The sequence below is a fragment of the Lycorma delicatula genome, chromosome 4 (genome assembly GCF_047948215.1).
Source record: "Lycorma delicatula isolate Av1 chromosome 4, ASM4794821v1, whole genome shotgun sequence".
NCBI lineage: Eukaryota > Metazoa > Arthropoda > Insecta > Hemiptera > Fulgoridae > Lycorma > Lycorma delicatula.
Genome location: NC_134458.1, coordinates 187,004,264 through 187,022,831, shown reverse-complemented (window position 1 = coordinate 187,022,831; position 18,568 = coordinate 187,004,264). Strand labels below are relative to the sequence as shown.

The 18,568-nt window shown below is 29.5% G+C and overlaps 1 protein-coding gene across 3 annotated transcripts in view; it reads right to left on the bottom strand.

Moving 5' to 3' along the window:
- Positions 1-18,568, bottom strand: part of DNAlig1 (DNA ligase 1) — a 117,332-nt gene that overhangs the window by 35,473 nt on the left and 63,291 nt on the right. For all 3 annotated transcript variants that reach the window (XM_075364862.1, XM_075364861.1, XM_075364863.1), the window contains 7 exons: positions 18,195-18,380; positions 17,182-17,310; positions 14,523-14,662; positions 10,196-10,397; positions 7,786-7,992; positions 3,566-3,782; positions 351-586 (listed from right to left, as the gene is read on the bottom strand). In XM_075364862.1, coding sequence (XP_075220977.1) covers positions 351-586; positions 3,566-3,782; positions 7,786-7,992; positions 10,196-10,397; positions 14,523-14,662; positions 17,182-17,310; positions 18,195-18,380 — 1,317 coding nt within the window. The remainder of the gene's footprint in view (positions 1-350; positions 587-3,565; positions 3,783-7,785; positions 7,993-10,195; positions 10,398-14,522; positions 14,663-17,181; positions 17,311-18,194; positions 18,381-18,568) is intronic.

The following is an 18,568-nucleotide window of genomic DNA, read 5'->3' as shown; positions in this document are numbered from 1 at the left end:
TAGTGCAAAAATTGTATCACACCAATCAACTTCATCCACACTATATATCATCATGAAGCCTACATATTGGTCTCAGAACAAAAATACTTGGGTTTATTTTTTTGCAAATGCAATCTTCATGGTCATTCAAAGAAATGTTACGATCATCAACACATTTAAAAACGTAATAAGATTGTGAGGGTTATTACCTATCATGATATACTCTTATCTGCTACATTTACTTCTAAAGCTTAAAAATTGGATTTATTTTCTCTTATTATTAAATTACACTGAAACCCTTAACCTCTTAGGTTAAATAATTTCAATTAAATTAAAATGAACAAAAACCTTACTTAAACATAAATACTTACTTTACAAATACTTTGGTATTCTTCACTGTTAGGATCATAACATGCTAATAAAAATCCACCATAACAACCAGTTCTTTTGCCACGACCTAAATAACCACCAATTACAACTAAATCTAATGTATCACCAACACCTTCCAGATAATCTTTCTTTAATTTTAACCAATTCCGTGACCTTTTGGCAATCTCATATGTTGCTTCTTCTTCTAATGTTTTAACCATAAGCCCCTCACAATTGCCTAATTAAAGCAAGAAATATAATTTACTACACAATAATTAAATTATTGAACTATGTTACTAATAAATACAACTGAAGAGAACATATATAATATGCATAATTTTTTATAATAAAGGAAATAATAACATATATAAAACATAAGTGAAAATAATTTATAATCACTCTTAACCTACCCATTAATTAAGAAATACAAGTTTAGTACAGCAATAAAGATGTAAGGAAAAAATTTTCAGATTTCATTAATACTACAAAAGGAACAAATATAGAATAATTTTACACAGTCATTAAGTTAAGTTTTTAACTTAATTAAAATTACAAATTTTTTAGATATAAGCTACAAAAATTGTTTGCAACAATATTTAATATTCAAGAGAAAACAGACCTATTGCATAAAATTTCAGATAGTAACCTTCACTTCTTTAGCCATAGTGTATTTAATTTGCTTTAAAATACCTGTACACAAATTATTAACTTATAACATCATTATAAATTCTTACATCATAATTTTAACATAAAAATCCCATTAAAACCAACTTACAGATTTAATGTAATTAAAATTCTTTATTTCAATGAAATCATAATATTTTAATATCCCATCAAACAATTAAACATATTATTTAATCCACTAGATATGTCCATCTTTACTCCACATCTTTTATTTATAGCATAAATAACAAGCAAAAATTCTATCACATGACTGAAGTTACACGATGGAATTTTTGAGTATTATATGAAGTTACGCACGTGTACCCACATATATACAGATAACTTGGTGATTAAAAAATTTTAAAACTTTGAAGATTAATATAGATTTATACAGAATACTTAAAAGAATTGCTTGAGATATCTTCTGATAGCAAAACAAGAAAGTTTTATAAAACAGTGCATACAAATATATCTACTCCTTTCTTTTCAATTACATAAGACTTTCTTCTACACGTGTATAAACCATGCAATTCTAAAAAAAAAATTTCATTCTTGAAAATTCTTAAATTGCATTCTTAAGAGGATCATAAAATTCTTAAAAAATTGCATTCAGAATATATTCTCACACTGGATATTTCTTAATAGATTACTTTCAATTGCCAGAACAATACACCTACACAAAATTGCAATCCAAGCCAAAAAAATAACAATAAGCAAATAAATGTATACATAGTGTTGTTAGTAATTTTATTACCTGTTTCAGATTACTTTACAATCAGGTACTTTTTATTAACCTGAAAATGGTAGAATGAGGAAAGAAAAAATAACAGTAGTTAGCAATGAAATAATTGTCTACTGCAGCAATAACTAAATTGTATTGAGTTAACTTAATGATTCAAATAAATAAATACATATATATATATATATATATATATAAAATAGAACTTTTCAGTTACGTGTCTACATAGAAAATACAGAATTACCTTTCAAGTTCATTTTAAGCTGATAAATTAACTTGATTTTACTGACTAAATAGAGAATATTTTTCAATCACCTAGGCAAGTTTGTTTACGATTAACAACTCATAAAATTCTAAAAACAAATGCCATTTGTTTTTTAAAATGTACATTTTTTTCTATTTAACAAGTATTCTGCAATTTTCAGTGTTAAAGATTTTCAAATGATTACTATCACATAGCGCAGAATTTATTAACAGTAAAATGGATGATTCAAAAAAACTTTAAACTTTGAAGATGTACAGAGATTTATTCAAAATACTTACGAACTGGCTTGAGTAAGGGAACAGAACAAAAACTCTTGATTTTTAATGCATAAAAATAATCAAGTACCTTCAAATCTGTGGAACATGGTAACCAAACAAATAGAAAAATCCACCAACCCTGGAAAGTCTCAAATAAATTGTAACCCATTATTTCTGTATGGTAGTGTGCTACCACACTAAAAAATGCTTGCTAAAAATAAATGTAGCTTTTTTCATCACCTGGATCTAACCATGGAACGAACAATTTTCATACATAACCAGGAACAGAATACCAATAACGATATTCTCAATGAAAACAAACAGCTAATGGTCAAAAATACATTCACATTATTTTTGTATTATAAATACATTCGCATTATTTTGTATTTTGTCCGCACAAAATACATTCATGTTTGGGCTACCACAAACATGATAAAGACTTCTGATGTGTGTGAGATGAATTCACTGTTGACGTGGATGAATATTATGTACTACTGTTGTGGATGTTCACCTTGCCGCTGACAAAATTCAATGATTCTAAAAATTATATTTTTCAACACTGCTACATAAATTACAGACATGCTGGAAGGACCTCACTACACTGGATACAAAAAATATGTTTAACTGTAATCACAGATTTCTTTCATGAAACCAAAACACAAAACAAGCTGAACTTAGTGGATGCCTGCAGCACTAATGGGGAAAGAATTTGAAGCAAAACAAATTTTTGCTTCATTACAATACCTCAACTAACTTTGTTAAATATTCTGAATAAACTTCTATACATATTTAAAGTTGTACAGTCCTTTTTGAAATCATTTTGTACAAGAATAAGTTAAATAATAAAAGTGGAAGGTGTCAAATAGAAATTTTATTATATTGTAATGTAACTATGTCTGTAAAACAAGAGGAATCCAGTAGGACTCAGAACCAATTGAAATGTGTTACTACTAAACATAGAAATAACTTATTTTGTATAAGATAAGAAAATTGCAACTAAGCTAATTGTAATATAATACAAAATTAGCTACAAATTCAACATAAGTTTTATTTAGAGTTGCAGATTAAAAAAAAGTTATGAATAATATTTTAGCGTTTGTAAGTTTCTATTAAAATAATTATAACAGTTAGAGCAGAATAGGATATGACTAAGGAAAATGAGTGAAACATTAACCAGTTAATCAGTTATTCCTTCAAATAAGTAATAAATTAATACCAAAAATATACTAATATTTTAATTTCTTTTATTTAAAAAAAAAAAAATTATTATAAAAAGTTAATTTTTATAATTACCTTTCACTGACTCCTCTAAAAATTCTTGAACATCTTCCATTGTTGTACTATCCATACTCTTAGCAAATGAAAATTTACCTTCAACTTCTACAAAATTTTCTTTAAGAAGACGTCTTCTTTCAGCTAATGGTTCTTTAACCAATGATCTTCCATTAAGATATAATAAATCAAATATAAAAACAATGACTTGTACTTTTATTTCTGATTCTGTAGCATCCTAAACAAATTTTAACACGTCTATAACAATAATTAATAACAAGGTTTGTACATTATGTAATATGCAATTGTACCACACACAAAACTGTTTTAAATTTAATAAAAATTATACAAACATAATATTTATCAACGAATCAATGAGTAGAAGAATAACATTTTTAAGTATAAAAACTAAAACAGTTTTAATCTTTCATACACTAATACTATTTATACCAATTACTAAGTATTAAGCTTTTAAAACATCAACAATGAAAAAATACTATAAGATATGAAAACCATCCAGAAAGTAGTATCAAGTTTTATGGTACCAAAAATAACCAATAAATATTTTTGAAAAAACTTTTTATTTGACATTAACTAATCTTAAGCTACTTTTCTAAATTCATGGAATACAGTAAGCACTTATTGTACCATCTGACGAGTCTGTATATTGTTGCGTCACATTTCTTTGCCATCAGTTCTTTTGAGATAGTCATAGTTTTCTTCAAGACTTCATCGCTCTCAAAATACTTTCCACCCAAAAATTTGTTCACTCTGATAAACAGTTAAAGTCATTAGGGGCTAGGTTGGGGCTATAAGTTAAATGATAAAAAATGTCCCACTTCAATTTTACAAACCCCCATACACTTTTTTGTGTTTGTTACTAAGTTTGCAAGGAACCCACCTTGCAAAAACTTTTCTGAACTTGAGATGATTAGTGACAATTTCATAGGTAATAGTGCAAGAAATAAGAAACGTTTTCACTAATTTCAAGTGCGACACATCAATCCTGTCTGATAATTCTACAACGCAATGCAGTAATCATCAGATAACAGATGGATCCACCACGACAACAGATGGGTGATCAGTTTATTCATCATAATGAATGTTCTACTTAGTTGCATTAAAATATTGACACCATTACTGTACTGATAATTCATCGACAGCTTACAATGATGATAGTAGACATCACATCACATAATTTTTGCATTCAGAAATGTATCAAAGATACTTTTTTATTCACTTTAAACACATTTGGAACAATACAAAAGTATAGAACACAATTAGAACTTGTACAGATTATGTAGACACATGGATAAGACTAGCAAACATGAACAGACATGCCACCGACACAGTAAAGATGCACAAGTGAGTGATTACTATCTATACGATAGTTATATATTTCTAAGGAGGGGAAAAAATGATAAATCAGATGGAGAAGATATAAAAACAGCTATCCATCTGAAGAAAAAAATTATGAAGAAGATCTTTCATATACTATTTTGTTTTTCTTCAACACAAAGCAGAGATAACACAAAATGTGATAAAAAAACAGAAAAACCTATCAAATTACAAAACTTGTTTCATTAAGACAAGATCCATAAAAAAAAGTTAGGGATAAAATATTACCAAAGACATTAAAGATTAAATGCTACTTTTTAAAATGTACAAAATTAACTGGTTTGATGGTGGACCAATAGGTCTGAGGAATAAATAACTTGCAATATATACAATAAGAAATGAAGGAGATAAATATGAAACATATGTTGAGATTAATACTGAATAAAAAAAAACTATATCAAATCATTAATATACAATAGATAAAAACAACATATGTAAATAAATATTGGTCAGACCATTTGACAAACTAAATCTAAAATTAAAAAAAAAAATTGCATTAAATAATCAATTATAATCACTTCAGTAAGTTACTGCAACAGGACTAAATTTTTAAAAGTTATATCCATGTTGTAATCACTTTTTATTTTAACACAATTAATTATTATTTAGTAATACATAGTTTCTTTCACATATTTGCAGGCAACAAGATTCATGAAAAATGACAATCCAAGCTAAGCATCAAACGATGAAATCCTTACAATATCAGTACATCAAATGATCCAAGGTAACTCTAATGTTCGCCACTTTCCACAATCACTTTCCAAAAATGAATCTTTTAATTTTGTAAATACTATCATTAAATCTCTACATGATAACTCTTATGTCTGTTAACTTCCAATTCCTTGCAAAATAACTTTACTTGTAATAATAATACAAGTTATTTTGAACACAGTTTCTTCTTCAAGGAATAACTAGTGGCAGTTAAATGACATCTGTTTATAAAAGATCAGGAGTTCCTTTAGTTAGAGATTAAATATTTGAATAATGTTAAAAGTTTTTTTTTTTAGGATTCATTGAAAAAACAGAACATGAAAACACTTAAGATTATTAAAATTTATATAAGAACTGCTTTCACGCAATGGAAACTGTTTTTCAGAAGATCCTTTTTGAAACTAACTAAGCAATTCCTTCTTCAATGGATTAACAAATAAAAATGTTAATACATATTGTTTAAAGCACACATCCTTTCATAAATAGTCAAATAATATACCTGATTTATATTCTGCTTCATTTGATAATTTTTTCACATTGAGTGTACTATGATCATGGTTTTAATGTGTAACATAAAAATATGCAAACTGAAGTTAAAGGATTTGTGTAAGTACCTAGTTTCTACTAGATAATTTGTAAAAAATTAACTCTATTGCAGTAGATAATATCTATATATGGGCGCACTCACACACACCCACCTGGAGTTCCCATGTTTGAATACGAGTCAGGCATGGCAATTTTCATGTGCTACAAAATTTCCATTTCATATTCCCATGCACAAGCTTCAAGCTTATATGTTGAATTAATAATAAAAAAACAAAACTTTGTGACACTGGCCGATGAAAATTTTACAGACAGCCCTTAAAAACAAAGATCTTAACATACTTAAACAATGTAAAAAATACTTAGCCCACTGTCTAACAAAAATAATATATTAAGTAAACAAACAAAAAAATAGATAGAACATATTACTCAACTATGTTCTAAAGGATTTCCTAGCCTCTTTTAAAAATGGGTATCACCAAGTATCACTGGTTACTGCATTGAAAAATGAACCACATAATTAGGTTCAAAAGATCATTGGAAAGAACAGATTTGATGTAGTCTGAGTCATTTTTTGAGATGGTTCCCCCCACTACACCAGAACCTCTTCTCAAATAAAACCAAATATTTATATATAATGATTATTATTAAAAAATTGAATAAATAGATGTATAAATTTAATCTTATTACAATAAAAAAAGAAATACACAATAAATCTTTAACAATATCATCTTAAACAATAAAAAAAAGAAAATAACGTGTTATAGATAACTAATAACAGTCCTAAATAAAATCTGTAGCTGTAATAAAAGTGTTTTATTAAAATTTCTGGTGCCAGACAATATAGTACACTACCCTATCAATTTGATTACAAGTAGTCCCTCAAAGGGTCCTCTTCATCTTTTCTCTCTTTTATTTCAATTATCACTTTTTATCATTTACTATTACCTGAATTTTTAAACAATATTTTTTTAAGATACTCAAAAATAAAATATTGTCAAATAAATATAATTTTCTGGCTGATTATCACATTTTAGTTTCATTATAAACCTATGTAAAATCATTCCTCGCATAAATTATGCAACTACTTTTAGACATAAAATGTTGGTCAAAAGAGTGTTTGAATTATGTGAGTAAATGGGAATTGAAACAGCTACCCTCATTCCAATTTTGGTATCCTTCTGGCACCCTATAATAGATAGAAGGGCAGTTGATTCTTTATTGGTAATTCATGAAGGAAACTGAAAATGTCTTTGGATTGTCCAAAAAGCCAAATTAGTGGTGGAGGTACCTACTGGGTAAACCTAGTATCTCCAGTTCCGCTCTTAATCAATCAGTTTATCAGTTCATAGTCTTTGCAAGGTAATTTTTAACTTAAGTTCTACTGCACATGTAAGCCATATTACTTCCATAAATACTTTATGGTAAATCTTTTTACCACTTGTCAATATTCCACTAATACTTTAAATCCTAACATTCTGGATGTTTTCTTTCAGTCTATATTATTATCCATAGTTATGTCAAACCACCCTCTTACAAATTTTTATCTTAAGTTCAATTTACAATAAATTACAAAATACAAAACTCACCTTTCGTTTTCTAGTAGATAAGATTTGGAATGGCATAATTTTTTTATTTTTAATATCCCATGCAACAGTTTCTGTATCAAGTATACACGATTTTACATTTGGACCAAGACAAGATGGTAATTTTGAAATAATATCTGGATACTTTGAAGTATTATTTTCTTGATTCCTACTATAAATGTTTATTTTTCCATCTTCACTGCGGTGTACCTAAAAATAAAAAAATAAAATACCTGTAACCATAAAAAATCTGTAACAATTCAACCCTACCATTTTAAAGAGATTAACATTTTGGGAGTATATAATTGAGCTGAACTCCAACATCAGAACTTCTTGCTGCATCATATTTTATTTATGCAGTAAGCGATTATCAGATGTTATCTTAAAAAAATTAAACAATAGTTTGAATCTTTCTTAATATAAAAATAAATCAACAGATCATAGTACTTTTTACAGATTTATATATAAATTCCTATTTTTAGCCTTGTTTAGGTATACATTAGTATTAGGTTTACATGGGGTGTAATATTAGCTTTAATTGCACAAGTTTAATATTACGCTTTTATGTTTATTTATTTCTTTGAATATTCCAGAAGTCTCCAGATATCCCATGCAGCTTTCTTAATTCAGGGCCCACAGACAGCTGCATCCCTTGTTCATGATGCGAGTGAGGTGTAGTCTTGTACAGACTCATGTCAACCATAACTGAGACATGTGGTTAATTGAAACAACCAAACAAACAAATAACCAAAGAATGCTGGTATTCACGATTTAGTTCTCAAATCTGTATAAAAGCAACTACCTTTATTAGGATTTATGTTCAATTATACAAATTTAAATAAAGTTTTAGATTTAGATTTGGTATGAATTAGTTTTTTTTTTTTACTATAGTGAAAACAGCAAACTTTTTTCCAATATGTTACTGGTAAAACTTACACCATCTATTTAGAGGCATAATATTAAATTTATGTTATATATCAAATTAAAGACAAAAAATGACCTACCTCACAAAAAAAACATATATTTAGAATTTCATCAATTTAAGGTAAAAACCCAATGTTAAAAATGTTTTATCTAATTTGCACCACAATTTTCTAATATATATAACATCTAAGCAAATCAACCATCGAATGTAATAGCTTATTGTCTTATTTTGAAAATTCAACAAATAAGACAAAGTAAATCATTATTTCCTTAAAACTAAAAAAAAATAATGAAATACTAACCCACTAAAACTCAATTAAAGTGAAAATTCCAGTTCACAGTGCAACAAATCCTTCTACTGGTGCATTTTACAACTTTTTTTGAGAGATAAATATGCTTATACTATTTAGAAATGTTTGAAAAACAAAAATACTTCAGACTTACATTACTAATTCATGTTTTTATTAGTCTAATCTATTTATTTTATTCAGTTCATACATGAGACCATTCAATGACACAAACTAGCTAATCAAGAAATCTCAGGTAAACATCATTATAAGTTAGCAGCACTCTAAAATATATTTCATTTAGATTCCATAGAAATTAGCTATTTTATTTTTGTATAACAGACACAAGATCTATTTTGAAATACTTTCACCTGTAAAGGTGTGTTCTATTGTTGAACAGCATGGTTAGAATTTTATACACAGAAGTTTTACCATTCATATATACACAAATACTAGTTAGCAAATTATGAAAAGTTACATAAGAACCTGAAAAATATTTACAAACAGAACATTCAAAGTTGAATGTGAGCAATAATCATAAAGAATATTTGAAATATCAATTTCATTTTTACTGCAGTATGTTAACGACAGTTAACAATAGTCTAATGCCCAGTCCGTAGATGATTGTGCAATTCATCCTATTGTTAATTATTTGAAGAGAAAAGATTGCCAAGGTGGGTGCCTAAACCAAGGCACTACCAAGGTGGGTGTCACTACTTTCACTACTGGTCCACTAACATAAGTTCAGCAAGAAAACACTTTCAAACCAATGAACAAATGAAAATTCATGTAGAGGATCAGTTTTGATGTCAACACAAAGAATTCTATTTATCTAGAAAAATATATTTGTAAAAAGATGAGACAAGTAAAAAATTTGAAAGATTCTGTTTAACAGTCAGATAATTAATTACTACCACCAGGGAAATACATTTCCCTGAACAATAAACTAATTCTCATTTCAAATGACCATAATTATGATTTTTTTCTATTAACTCAGTTTTAAAACCAAAACCACTAGAATAAATCACACAAAATTAACGATTATAAAATAAATATGATGATAGCATTATATGAGGTGTTTTTACTCAAGCTACCAGTCCTGGAACAGTGCCATTAATTAAATGACAATCATAAAAATTTCAGTATGACAAATTAGAATTCAGAATAAAAAATTTTACTTTAATAATTAATTTAAGTCATACCTGTGCACGCTCACCATCATACTTCCATTCACAAGTAAATTTCAGACCGTCAAATCTACGAAGTACTTCATGAACTCCTTTGGTAGGATGTGCTAACATTGGTTTTAATGGTATACCAGCTGTTAAATGACAATGTTCAGGTAACGCTTTAACACCTTTTTCAAGTAATACTGGTAGTACCAAATCATAATTTGGACATTCACTATTAAAAAAAAAATTTAATAATAAATAGGTAAATAAATACAAATTAAAACTTACTTGTAAACAACACTCTATAAAGCCTTTTTCTGACCAAGGTGATACATGTACCAATGACACGCAAGGCATATGTCAAGAGTTCCTTCCTCTTATAATGATGATATTCGCTAAACGACCATCCCATGAAGAGTGAAGTTCTAACACGCAAGTATAAAAAATTCATGCATTTTAGAAGTCTTGAGTGCTATTTACAAATGAATAATTAATACTGATCTATTTAAAAACAGTAGTCACACTTTTAAGAAACTTTCTGAAAATCAGGATGTCACAAGATTTTTCCGTGCCAGAAAGTAATGAAAAGCTGTTTCCGTATTTTCATGTACTACATATAATTTTATTAATATAATTAATTACATTATTCATTATCTTTTAGGTAGGTGAGAGGTAAATGGATAAGATAAATGTAGATGTAGTAGGAATTAGTGAGGTTCGGTGGGAAGAGGAATACAACTTTTGGTCAGGTGATTTTTAGAATAAATTCTGCCTCAAATAATGGGCAGGCAGGAGTAGGTTTCGTAATCAACAAGAAGATAGGAAAGAGAGTAGAGTATTTCAAAATGCACAGCAATAGAATCGGAATAAGGATAAAATAAAAACCTAAACCAACAATGATTGTTAAGGTCTAAATGCCTACAAGTGCCCACGATGATGATAGGTTGTGTGTGTATACAAACAAATTGACAAAGCAATTAAACACATAAAAGGGGATGAAAATTTAATAATAGTTGGAGATTGGAATGAAAGCATTGGAAAAGGCAAGGAAGGAAATATAGTGGGTGAATATGAGCTGGGCAAAAGGAATGAAAGAGGTGACTGACTTAAAGAGTTTTGCACAAAGTATAATTTAGTAATTGCCAACACCCAGTTTAAAAAACATAATAGAAGAATATACATATGGAAAAATCCAGGTGATACTGCAAGGTATCAGATAGATTATATCATGGTTAAGTAAAGATTTAGAAATCAACTCATCAACTGCAAAGCTTACCCTAGAGCAGACATTGATAGCGACCATAATTTAGTGATAATGAAATGTAGATTGGGGTTTAAAATCCTGAAGAAAAGGTGTCAGATGAATCAGTGGGAATTTACAGAAGCTTGAGGAAGAGAAGTTAAAGAAGATTTTTGAGGAGGACATTGCAAGAGGTCTGAGTAAAAAAGATAAGGTAGAAAATGTGGTAGAAGTATGGGAAAATTATAAAAAGGAAATTCTAAAATCAGCAGAAGCAAACTTAGGCGGAATAAAGAGAACTGGTAGAAAACCTTGGGTTTCAGAGGATATATTGCAGCTGATGGATGAACGTAGAAAATATAAGAATGCTAGTGATGAAGAAAGTAAAAGGAACTATCTGCAATTAAGAAATGCTATAAACAGGAAGTGCAAACTGGCGAAAGAAGAGTGGATTAAAGAAAAGTGTTCAGAAGTGGAAAGAGAAATGAACATTGGTAAAGTAGACACAGCATACAAGAAAGTTAAAGAAAATTTTAGGGTACATAAATTAAAATCTAATAATGTGTTAAACAAAGATGGTACACCAATATATAATACGAAAGGTAAAGTCTATAGATGGGTGGAATATATTGAAGAGTTATACGGAGAAAATGAATTAGAAAATGGTGTTATAGAGGAAGAAGAGGAAGTTGAGGAGGATGAAATGGGAGAAACAATACTGAGATCTGAATTTAAGAGAGCATTAAAAGATTTAAATGGCAGAAAGGCTCCTGGAATAGATGGAATACCTGTAGAATTACTGCGCAGTGCAGGTGAGGAAGCGATTGATAGATTATACAAACTGGTGTGTAATATTTATGAAAAAGGGGAAGTTCCATCAGACTTCAAAAAGAGTATTATAGTCATGATACCAAAGAAAGCAGGAGAAGATAAATGTGAAGAATACAGAACAATTAGCTTAACTAACTAGTCATGCATCAAAAATCTTAACTAGAATTCTGTACAAGAGAATTGAGAGGAGAGTGGAAGAAGTGTTAAAAGACCAATTTGATTTCATGAAAAGTATAGGGACAAGGGAAGCAATTTTAGTGCTAAGATTCATAGTAGAAGGAAGATTAAAGAAAAACAAACCAACATACTTGGCACTTATAGACCTAGAAAAGGCATTAGATAACACGGACTGGAATAAAATGGTCAGTATTTTAAAAAAAAAAATTAGGGTTCAAATACAGAGATAGAAGAACAATTGCTAACATTTATAAGAACCAAACAGCAACAGTAATAATTGAAGAACATAAGAAAGAAGCCGTAATAAGAAAGGGAGTCCGACAAGGATGTTCCCTATCCCCATTACTTTTTAGTCTTTACATGGAACTAGCAGTTAATGATGTTAAAGAACAATTTAGATCCGGAGGAACAGTATAAGGTGAAAAGATAAAGATGCTACGATTTGCTGATGATATAGTAATTCTAGCTGAGAGTACAAAAGATTTACAAAAAATAATGAACGGCATGGATGAAGTCCTACACAAGAACTACTGCATGAAAATAAACAAGAACAAAACAAAAGTAATGAAATGTAGTAGTAATGAAATGTAATAGAAATAAAGAAGATGGACCACTGAATGTTAAAATAGGAAGAGAAAAGATTATGGAGGTAGAAGAATTTTTTTATTTGGGAAGTAGAATTACTAAAGATGGATGAAGCAGGAGCGATATAAAATGCTGAACAGTACAGGCAAAACGAGTCTTCAGTCAGAAATATAATTTGTTTACATCAAAAATTAATTTAAACATCAGGAAAACATTTTTGAAAGTATATGTTTGGAGTGTAGCTTTATATGGAAGTGAAACTTGGATGATCGGAGTACCTGAGAAAAGATAAGAAGCTTTTGAAATGTGGTGCTATAGAAGAATGTTAAATATCAGATGGGTGGATAAAGTGACAAATGAAGAGGTGTTGCGGCAAATTGATGAAGAAAGAAGCATTTGGATAAATATAGTTAAAAGAAGAAACAGACTTATAGGCCGCATATTAAGGCATCCTGGAATAGTCGCTTTAATATTGGAGAGACAGGTAGAAGGAAAGGATTATGCAGGCAGGCAACGTTTGGAATATGTAAAACAAATTGCTAAGGATGTAGGATGTAGGCGATATACCAGACAAAAAAAAAAGAATAAAGTCTTTTAACCACTTAGAAGTATCAGAGTGAGATACGTTTAGAAAATGAAAATGATGATGAGTCTAATTTTAATGCAGATCTCCCAGTTATCAGTTTTGCGATATAATTATTTGTAACTGGTTTTGTACTTAATTTTTTACCTAATTTCTTCTATTTGTTTTTTTTTTTTAATTTGAAATAAAAAATAACTTTAGTGATGTGTATAAACTAAATTTTTTAAATGGAGATTTTGATCTAAAACTTTAAAGATTATACTTCTAATTAGTTCTAATCAACAGGATGAGCATTTCACAAACATATGTTAAAGAAATTCATAATAAAATAGCATTATTTTGTTTAGTTTTCTGGTTACACTGATAAAGGATATACTTTAGATACCTAGAGATTATTTTGTAATACAACAAAACTCATAAAAATGCCTTACCAGTACACAAAGACAGTACTGTTTCAAAAATTAATATATAACAAAAGGGAACCAGCATCCTAATTTCATAATGGCCTATAATTGCCATAACTCTACATATTATTCAACATCAAAATTATAAATTTAAATAAATTGAATAAGTTAAAGAAACAAAATAAAAACATCTTATTTCATTTACTGTCAAGTAATTCTGTCAAAATCATACACTGGACGTGTAAGATTAACTGGGATATGTCACGTAATTAATAAATGACAAAAGATAACAAAGACAGAAGTGAAGGATAGACCTAAAGATGAAAGACATAAGGAGAAAACAAGAACAGGTTTTTAGAGAAATACCAGAATGAAATACAAAGAAGTAAAAAGCTACAGCAAGTGAAATAGTTATATATAGATGGAACAGGGTGTTAAGTTTTTTTGAGTCAAATCTCTAATATCACAAAGTAGATAAGTAGTTAAAAATAAATACAATACACATTACACACATAATAAAATGCTAAATTTTCTTACCAATAAGTACTTTTAATAATAAGGGACTCTTCATCAACACGTGATTTGAAAGTTTCTTGTGATAATGAATTAGAAGCATCCAATATTTTAGGAGGATACTCTTGCCCAGGAGGTGTATTAACACAAGCAACAGCCAATGCCTACAATATAAACAAATATCCAATTGTATTACAATAAAATATTATTAAAAAACAAGTATATATATAATAAATAGAAATAAGTGATAAATTCATGTAAACTGATAGTAGTAAAAAATCCACACACTCACATATCCACTGAATCAATGAAAACACCCAAGATAGAACCAAGGCTTGAATCTTAAGCTGAGTAAACAATTTTTTTTACAATGCTGACACTCATTGTGCAATTTTTTTTTTTTAAGAAAATCATCTTAAATCAACTTCAATGGAGTGAAGTGAAAGATAAAAATTAGTTACAGAAACTTTAAATTTACAACAAAGATCACTAGTAAAGTGTAGATAAAATAAAAGATAAAAAAATCTCTCTTCACATTTGCAAATATTTAGGGTCAGATAAGGTCATGATGAGTTTTCTTAATATTGTTAATACTATACGAGGGTAAGTCAATTATTATCCGCAATTTAGTTATATTTTTGTTTATGTTGGTAGTACTGTCGTGTTGCGTAGATGACGCATGTGTGGTTTAATTGTTGTTATGTCTGTGCAGGTTTGATGCTGCTAGGTTAGTTCAATTATCGTTGTCCTGCTGTTAACCATGGCTGCTTTGGCTTTCTGTTTGCACCAAAGAAGAGCAACATTCAGTGATTGGTTTTTTGTGATTGGAAGGTGTATCAGGGACCAAAATTCATCAAAGACTTTCGGTACAGTATGGGAACAGTGTGTTGCTGCAACGGAGTGTCTACGAATGGATTGAAAAATTCAAAAAAGCACGACGAAGGACCGGATGACCATTTACTGCCACAAATGAGGAAAACATTGAGCGTGCACGTGACATGGTTTTCTTAGACAAACGAGTAACTATTGATGAAGTGACACATCGTTTGCAAATTAGTCACAGTTCTGCCTACAAAATCATCCACAACAGACTTTGGTTTCATAAAGTCTGTGCAAGATGGGTCTCAAAACAACTCACACAGTTGCATAAACAAATGCGCTTGGACATCTGCCAAAAACATTTGGATCGCTGTGGTAACGAACGGGACATCTTCTTAAGACAGAATCATCACTGGTGACAAAACATAGATCCATCATTACGAGCCAGAGAGTAAACGGCAAAGTATGGAATGAAAACATCCAAATTCGCTCTGCAAAATATGTTCAAGACCCAACCACCTGCAGGAAAACTGATGCTTACGGTTTTTTGGGACTCACAAGGCCCAGTACTGGAACATTATGAGGAAAGGGGCACGACAATAAACAATGCGTGTTACAGTGAGATGCTTACTGCCAAGCTGAAGCCTGCACTTAAGCAAACACCAAGGACTACAGTCAAAAGGTGTGTTGTTGCACGACAATGCCCATCCACATACTGCTGCCCACACTGCTGAAACGCTCAAGAAACTCAACTTTGAAGTACTGGCTCATCCTCCGTATAGCCCTGTTCTTGCCCCTTCTGACTACCACTTGTTTGGTCCACTCAAAGAGGCATTAAGGGGCTGTCGATTTACTTCGGCCGAAACAGTGAAAGAAGTGGTGCATTCCTGGCTTGAAGCTCAACTGAAAACTTTCTTTTATGAGGGCATCAGGAAGCTTGTGCAACGATGGACCAAGTATGTTGAAATGCAAGGGGACTATGTTGAAAAGTGATGTACAAATAAGTTTCCTATTTGTATTACAATAAAATTTATAACTACATTGCAGATAATAATTGACTTACCCTCGTAATTTTATATATATTATATAATGAAGGAAATCTGTGAATAAAACTTTACTGAAAGCAGAAAATTATGCAATTGGATGGTATATCCTTAAACCATGCAAATTTTTCTGTAAAGGCATTTTCAGCATTTCACAGATTAAAGAAGCAACAAGATGAAACTGAAGAACCAGTTTAATCAGAAAAAGATGATTTAGTCAGTTTAAATGAATAGAAATTTAACATTAAAAAATTAGATTAGTGCATATGTTTCAGATTTAAAGATTATCCTAACATGCTAGCTAAAGTAATTGAAGTAGGAAGAGAGACTATGCAATTAATGTACTGCAATTTAATTTTTTTTTTAATTGGTGTTGAATCTTCAAGCAAACAATTTTGTAGCCATATCGCTGAACAATAGGGTTCATTTGTAACTGCTCGACTTATATACATTCTCTAAGAACAACTTAGACGATTAAAGTAAGGGTCCATTCTAATTCTACCCTAATTTATTATTTATATGGTATTGTTGGCTATGGTCATTAGACATTAATGTCAACAGCAAACAGAGACACATTACCCACAATGGCATTTATACTTACTTCACACCCTTCAATTTCTAATATGCTATTCTCTGTTATAGTCTAGTTGTTGCAGGACAATCTGGTAAGACACTCTACTTAACTCCATCTTAGTAAGAAACTATCAGTTACAACAAAGCCTCTACAAATGTGCAACTTCCACATACTTCAATTCTACTAACCAGATATTACTAACATTAAACATAACAATAATAAAAAACAAATTTAAAATTAGACTAACCTGAAGAACTGACTGTTCTGCAAGCCCAATTCTTAATTTTCCAGCTAAAGATCTAATAAGAAACCTTGCTTCTGAAGAACGACAAGCGATAAAAAGCGACTGAATTTTATCTAGCTTCTTAGTCATAGACTGAAAAAATAATTTTAATAAAAATTAAACAATAATTTTCTTACCATAAAATTCAAGTACAAAAATAAAACACTACTCAGTTTTACTTATTATTGTACAATGAACAGTTAGGATCTAGAATATTTTTAATCGGAAGGCTGTCATAAGTATTTAAAAAGTACTTATGTGGCATTTAAGCATCTGGAGAAAGCATTTGATAATCTAAAATGGTAAAAAATGTTTAAAAATAAAAGAGAATTTGAGCTAGTGTAGGAAAATAAAAATTATTTATAATCTGTAACAGAATCAGGTAGAAGTTATAATAGAAGATACAGAAAGGTGAGCTCAGATTTAAAAAGGAGTGCAACAAGAATACATTCTTTTGAATCGTGATGAACTATGCATTATCTCTTGAATAACCCTCATAGTAGTTTCTCATTGCCTTCATCACTACACCAAGTATATTACTGTACACCAAAATGCTACTTCCACAAAAATGCTGTGGAATGCAGCTTTACACCTTTAGCAGAAGTGACGCCTTGACTATCCACCACAGTGGCTGGCTACACAGTGAACATCATTACACTTAGAAAAAGCTAATTTTACTAGTAACACAGATGTTTTACAAGTATCATGTTTTACAAGTATCACAGCCATAAGACCTATTATAGCCATAATCAGAATAAAAAGATATAATAGCAAGACTTCTAGTAGTATTATATGAACCATTTCCATTTACTCATTGTTTTCTATGAAATGCAATAATATTAAATGATGTAAAATACTAAATACCTACTACATAAAAAAAAATTAATTTAACCATTACACAATAATACAAACTTATATAAAAAAAGTATTTTTGTTATTTAAGAATGTATAAGCTAAAACAACAAATAAATAATTACTGCTTGGCCTGTCATTTGAGCAATATCCTTCAGTTTCTCAAATACAAATCTAACTGTCAGTGGAGCTGGCTTAAACATAACACGTTGATTTGAACGACTTTGTTCTGCAACAATTCCAAGATCGCCAGTACTAGCTACATCAGCTTTAATTTGTGCAATACTGCGCCCAGTGCTTTGTCCAATAGCCTATAAAAAATAATTATATATATATATATATATACATACATATATATTTATACAAAATATTTAAAAACAGATTCTTAAGTTGGAGTAAAATATTAATGTTCAGTCTTGCACCAATAAATAAAATTATAAGAGTTTTATTATAAAATAATGAGATAATCTAAAATATAATTCCAGTAATAATTAATTTA